Genomic DNA, 6,850 nt, shown 5'->3' on the forward strand with positions numbered 1-6,850 from the left:
AAACTGTTCTAGCCTAGCAGAATGCCATAGTTCCTGAGATCGGCGATTCCATGCTCTCATAGCTATGGTACCTAAAAGTTATATGAGAGAGGCGCGGCATAGACTGTGATTGGAAGACACAAAGTGTCAATCCTGGGCGAGCCTCGGCATCATGGCCGCATCACGTCTAGATTGAATACAGATCGCTATTTTTTTACGCTTTCCAAAATAATTTACATGTTTACATGAATGTCAGAACGATTTTTTAAATAAATGCACTATATATATATTTTATTTATTTACTATTTTAAATACCAGTACCTTGGTAAAAGATATATCAACACGAGTTTGCAAGCTCCTCACTGTCCTAAAGTACAATCAACACAACTTGCTGCGCTACTGCTGGTGGGGGGGGGGTGGATGAACACTCATAGTCATAGTCATATGGCATGTTAACAGTTAAGGATTGCATCTCGTAATAATTAGGGCTGTAACGATACACAAGCCTCTCGATTCGATCTGTATCTCGATATTACTATTAGCCTCTGGATTCGATTCCCAAAATATTGAAATGTTATCTTATTTTTTATATTATCATTATTTTGCAATAAAACTCAACCAACTATTACATTCTTTCTTTTTTCTCAATTTTATTTAACAATTTGGCGTAATAATAGTACTACTAGTAGTATAGTAGTAGTAGTAGGTAGTAGTAGTAGTAGTAGTAGTAGGAGTAGGAGTAGTAGGAGTAGTAGGAGTAGGAGTAGTAGTAGTAGTAGTAGTAGTAGTAGTAGTGGTAGTGGTAGTGGTAGTGGTAGTGGTAGTAGTAGTAGGCGTATTTAACAATTTGTTGTAGTGCCGCCATCTATTGGAGGGAAAAAGTGGTATCAAAGTGGAATCGAAAATACAGGGGAAAAATATCGAGGATCGGATCGGGGGAAGAGAATCGCGATCCGATTCGATTTCGGTGGATCGTTACAGCCCTAGTAATAATTCATGTATCTCGTATATGGTCATGCGTATATAAGATGCATCTCGTAGTAATGTCAATTAGTTAGTGAAGCATATACCAATTAATGTTACCAACTAACTAGTAGTAGTACTGTCTGCAGTATTTAGGTTACATCAGCTCTACCTCAGCACTGCTGTACTATCAGCTACTGCAGTATAGATCCTTCTACTTCAGTACCTGCCTCACCCACTTTCCCACCTGTGCCTATGTCTGTCTGTCTGCATGCCTGCATGTCTTTCATTCCATCTGTCTGTCTGGCTGTCCGATTGCCTGTCTGTCCGTCTATTTATCTGTGTGTCCGTCTAGCATATATATATTGTTTGGTGTAGCTAACTAGCTATCTATTATTAGCTAATACTTGTGATTTCAGAAAATCTTTGAACTTAACAGTACGGGTCCATCTTATGAGGCGAAATGTGTCTCTGTGTGCGACACAGGAAGCAAAGCAACCATGAATGCTGCCACCTTTGGAAATGAGAAAGGTGAATCAATGTGGGTTTGATGTGCTAGATGTAACACTATTCTAGTCTTGCTATATATATATATATATATATATATATTATTTACTACTGATATATATATATATATACATATACACGATAAAACAGGCAACTCGGAATTAATGCTAGTTGGTTTGTATTGATTACCAGCAAGGCTATTGATTTTATGGGTGCTGTGACACTTATGTTTAATTACCAATGATCGATCTACCGGTGGTAAAGTTTTCTGTTGTTACAGGTTATGTGTTGGCAGCAGGGCTAGAGGAAGAATGTCAGCTGTATAGCATCAAGCCTTTGAAGGAAAAACCGGACAATATTGGTCCTGTCCGGCAGGAAGCTGGTGATGGCAGGGAGGAGACAGCAGATGATAAGAAAGGTATGAGTATAGATATGCACTAAAGTATTGATAATTGGCAGCCAATTAGACTGTATCTATTAGTATTAATCTTTCTCACTGCAGCATTCATCAGCATTATCAGCGTAAGATGTAACATGCTTTTTGCTCTTGGGTTTATATGTGACCCGCTCCAGCAAAACCAGGATTAAGTAGGAAATTCTACAAATTGAGTTATGTGCATATCTGAATAGATAATTTAATTACCTTTAAAATGATATATAATATTTGGATATACCTAAAGAATTGACCGATCTACAGCAATTTGAAGATCGGAAACCGATTTATTCCGGAATATGCAGCTTTTGAGATAAAGCGTTCCGGGTAAGGGGCCCAGTCGGGGATGAGCGGTCAGGGGCCCTTCAAAAAATTTTCATTTTATTTTATTTTTTTAATTAAAAATGACTGTAATAATCTAGAGATATCTGAACCTATATATATCCAGATTAAATATGCACTTAGGAACTTATTTTTGTAAAAATCTCATTTTTGTCCAGGTAGGCCATTTTCAGCATTGACATGTCTGCGTGTTCATTACTCAAAACAATGACTTGCGACTTAGTCCGTATTATGCTGGAGCGGGTCAGATATGCTCTGTGTAACTAACATGAATGTAGACGTGAACACATGTCTAGATGGAACAAGCAGCAAGAATTATTACAATTATTATACCATGTTCATTTTCATTTTCTATATTGTGACAATTGATTAGACATGGATATTAGGGTTAGTAAATAGTTAAACTCTAGGATTTTACTGCATACAACTGTACTTACTGTATAACAAATCGTCTATACCCACACGTATTTGTTACCAGATAGCTAATTTAATTGTTGTAATTATTAACACATTAAAGCTATGAAATTTGAACGGCGCCATGACACCCGCGACCGTGCTGCCTCCCCGAAAAAGTTGCGTATTTGAAAATTTATTTTGCACGTTACAGACCGAAGGCTAATCCCAAAAGTGCAATTATATTTATACCTAAATGCTATTTAACCGAACGATATTCATTTTAGGGCAAATTTATCCATATTATAACTGAAACTATATGTCGTTTATAAGATATTACAATCCTTTTGCTTTTAAATTAATAAATAAGAAACACCTTTGGTCTGTAGCCCTAGGCTGAAAAGTGGTTTTGCGCAACTTATCAGATCATGCACTTTGAGTGGCGCCACCGTCGTTGTAATCAACCTGTAGTCGTTGGTTTTAAAACATTTTTTACTAATATTTCTAATGGTGATTGAACCATGAAACTTTTTATGTAGCGTAATTTTAACCTAAATTAACCGAAAATAACCCTAGAACCTAGAGTAAACGATCCCTTTAATTACTTGTGTTTTCGCATGATAGACTTCTTTGTTTTAATGTACTCGTGATAATAAATATATTATTAGAATTAGGCAGAATTTTATTATAGAATTGATAAACTTGTTATACTGTAGATACTACATTGAGACACAGGCATGTGCCAAAGGATACTCAACCAGAGAAACTCAAGAAGACGAGTACAGCTAAGGGAGAAGATAAAAGTATAAAGGACAAACACTCACAACAATCTGGTGAAGCTACTGAAGTAGAACGAATGTTTGAATTCGAAAAACTTGGCAAGTGTTGTTTGTTTACTTGTGTTCTTTGGCATTGTGTTTCATGTGATTGTGTGTTTTATTATTATTATTATTATTATTTCCAAAGTGGATCACCTCATTAAATGGTAGCTTCTTGACTGGCTATGTCCCAACCTGAGTCATAGGGATTGAATCCAGAATTTTCAATGCAGAATGTGGGATGTTTCCAGTAGTGCAATTTCTGTTATTATTATATTATTATTATTATTATTACTATTATTATTAATATTATTATCATTGTCATTGTTATCATCATTATCTGTATCTTGGGCAACATATAACTGATAATTGGAATTATTTTGGAAACAGGATGCATTCTGACAGACTTTCATGCAGATGGTGGATTTCAGAAAGCCGTTCGATTTAGTTCTGACAAAAGCCTGTTGGTGACAGGTGGCGCTGATGGTTTCCTGCGTGTTTGGAAGGTAAACAATTTGATGCCCACTATATTTTTGGAAATTGTGTGATAATGTTCATTGGTATTGTTTCACCCTAGTTTGCTCAAATCGGCTGCAATTGAAATATTTCCAGAATGATTACAGACAAATTTCTGAGGTAATGCAATATTACATGCAATATACAATATTTTTAAGTGCCAAAAACGTAGGGTACAATTTTGCATGCAATGTTCTTACAATACTTAACAGTACAGCACAACCTGTCAGACGAGCACTAATATTCCACAGTGCTAGTTCGATCTTTTATATTTGCCAATTATGGTGGATGTTGTTTGTTTTCCAGCATCCAAGCTTGGAGAAACTATATGAGGTTAAAGCTCATAGTGGAGAGATAGACGATCTAGACATCAGTCCTGCAGGTGACAAGGTATAAGACTTGGTTTATGTAAAATATAATAACGTAATGTAAAAATTGTATAAAATGTTGAAAATTGTTAGATTACAATTAATCACTGCAGTGGCAGAAAAGGGAAATCAGTGCATAATTTTGATAGGATCGTTGTGATCATGTTGGGTCATTCGCAGATTGTCACAGTGTTGAAAGAAGGTCAGCCGAAAGTTTGGCAAACAAAAGATGGAAGTGCAGTGGTTGACCTACCTTGGGAAGATCAGGGTGGCATTGCATATAGGAGTAGAAACTGCAGGTGTAATATTTCCCCATACTCTTGTTATGTTTCGTTTGTTTTTAGATGGTAATCTGACAGATAATCGTATTTTTTTAAAAGCTGTCAGCTGCCCAGACACTGGCAACAGCAGTAGCCTTCAGATGTACACGAACGCTCTGTGGCACTAGCATGAAAGATTATTTGACCGCATTTGTTTAGTTTCGGACACATTGTGCATGACTGTACTGGTTGATTAACTCTGACGCGTGAATATGTACGTTATGTTTTTGTTTCAGTGTTTTTAACATCCCGTTTTCGTTTAGATTTGCACCTGTAGACGGCAGCACCAAGGCTTGTACTCTGTTCACGACACATATACCAAAACAGAGGAGTGGTAAGCATGTGCCGTGTTACCTGACAAAGTGGAACACGAAGACGTGGTCGGTGGAGAAACTGCAGAGCACTGGGAGTGAGGTTTTGTCGTGTCTTGCTGTAAGGTAACACATACTCCGAGAAGATTTGCTTACCTAAACTATCCCATTACATGTCGTTGTGGAACATTTTTGGCATTTCACATATTAATTCTTTACGATTGATATTCTTTCAATTATTCTAACTTTATGTTATAGTGATGAAGGGAAATTTGTAGCCGTCGGCACAATACCAGGAGATGTCATAATTTACATCGCATTCAGTCTGCAGGTGAATTTCTAGTTATAATTTTGTTCTCGTGTAAATTCTTTTTTAACTTTCAAAAACTGTTAGGTGTTTGTAGGTAACGACTCAACAAAGGCCTTTAAGAATTTACTATTATTTTCATCATTCTGATTTTTCTCGTAAAGAACCTCATGGTGAGTCTTAATTTGTACACTTTTACATTGTCCAATCGTGTAAATTCATATAGATTTTTAAATTGTGTCACCTTATGCAACTGAAACAAGAATACCAACGAAATTGCAGACTAATTCAGTTCTATTTGTATTTTCTATTATACTACTTATATCTTCAGATGCAATGTAATAATCATGATGCTATCACACTTGGTCACACTCGCCCCTGCGCTAACCACGTAATAACGTGTGACTGTTGATAGTGTACGCAACTGAAATACGAGCTCCACATTCAGAATAGTTCAGCTCTACTTGTATTTTGTACGGTACTATCTAATGTATTGCGATACTACCATCCTTAGCCGCGCATTCACTGTTGCGCTAACCATGTAATGACATCTACTCGCCGTCGCACTAACCAGGTACTGTTTTCTGGCTGTCGATAGAGGGTATACCGCGCACAGGCGACCCACGGTATATTTGTGACGGGGCTCGATTTCTTGCCGAGCCGGAAGGAGAGTCAGGCGGCCCATGCTCGTGCGCACGACGCATCCCTACTCAGCGTTTCAGCCGACAACCAGGTGCAGATTCATCATGTTCCCTGCCGAAGTAAGTCGGCCACGACAGGGTTCTTGTTAATAGCCGGTAACCGGTTATTTTTACTGCCTATCGCGCAATTTGTTACCGGCTATCAATTTGAGAAACTCCCACTAAAGGCAGTAAAATATTTAATCTATATTTGAAAAAACGAAGTTTATTTTAAATACTTCCAACCGACTAACTCTGTGCACGGGCGGGTTTTTCTTTTTATAATAGATACTTAATAGCATATATTTTCCTATCTAAACTACCAAATTCTAGAACCCATACCCATCAAAATAGGCTATTTGTGGGTCAAATCAGAAATTTTTTTCCGGAGGTGCATGCCCCCGGACCCCCCTAGCAGGACTTCGCGCCTTCGCAGTTACCTGCTATTCATTGTCAAATTACCTGCTTTGTCAAAAGTTAACAAGAACCCTGCACGAGGAGGTGTCATTCGAGATTTGTTTAGAGGGATTTTAACAGGGCGAGGGATCTAAGCGGGGATAGGTGCTGTCGTAGAGATACGCTAGATGGGTTAAACTAAACGGGAATAGGTGCTGTCGTAGAGATACACTAGATAGGTTAAACTAAGCGGGAATAGGTGCTGTCGTAGAGATACGCTAGATGGGTTAAACTAAGCGGGAATAGGTGCTGTCGTAGAGATACACTAGATGGGTTAAACTAAACGGGAATAGGTGCTGTCGTAGAGATACACTAGATGGGTTAAACTAAGCGGGAATAGGTGCTGTCGTAGAGATACACTAGATGGGTTAAACTAAGCGGGAATAGGTGCTGTCGTAGAGATACACGAGTTAGATGGGTTGCTATTTATTATTGGGTCTATTTATTGTTTCGTCCA

The 6,850-nt window shown here is 37.8% G+C and overlaps 1 protein-coding gene across 2 annotated transcripts in view; it reads left to right on the plus strand.

Annotated features, from left to right (window-relative positions):
- LOC106806319 (prolactin regulatory element-binding protein-like) overlaps positions 1-6,850 on the plus strand; it is an 11,380-nt gene that overhangs the window by 3,134 nt on the left and 1,396 nt on the right. The window contains exons 2-10 of one of the 2 annotated variants that reach the window (XM_014808213.1): positions 1,362-1,473; positions 1,730-1,867; positions 3,334-3,495; positions 3,826-3,941; positions 4,258-4,341; positions 4,500-4,618; positions 4,903-5,076; positions 5,209-5,281; positions 5,856-6,018. In XM_014808213.1, coding sequence (XP_014663699.1) covers positions 1,362-1,473; positions 1,730-1,867; positions 3,334-3,495; positions 3,826-3,941; positions 4,258-4,341; positions 4,500-4,618; positions 4,903-5,076; positions 5,209-5,281; positions 5,856-6,018 — 1,141 coding nt within the window. Of the gene's footprint in view, positions 1-1,361; positions 1,484-1,729; positions 1,868-3,333; positions 3,496-3,825; positions 3,942-4,257; positions 4,342-4,499; positions 4,619-4,902; positions 5,077-5,208; positions 5,282-5,855; positions 6,019-6,850 lie in introns of those variants that run through there. The other variant, XM_014808214.1, reaches the window with a different exon arrangement.

The sequence above is a fragment of the Priapulus caudatus genome, unplaced genomic scaffold (assembly GCF_000485595.1).
Source record: "Priapulus caudatus unplaced genomic scaffold, Priapulus_caudatus-5.0.1 Scaffold153, whole genome shotgun sequence".
NCBI lineage: Eukaryota > Metazoa > Priapulida > Priapulimorpha > Priapulimorphida > Priapulidae > Priapulus > Priapulus caudatus.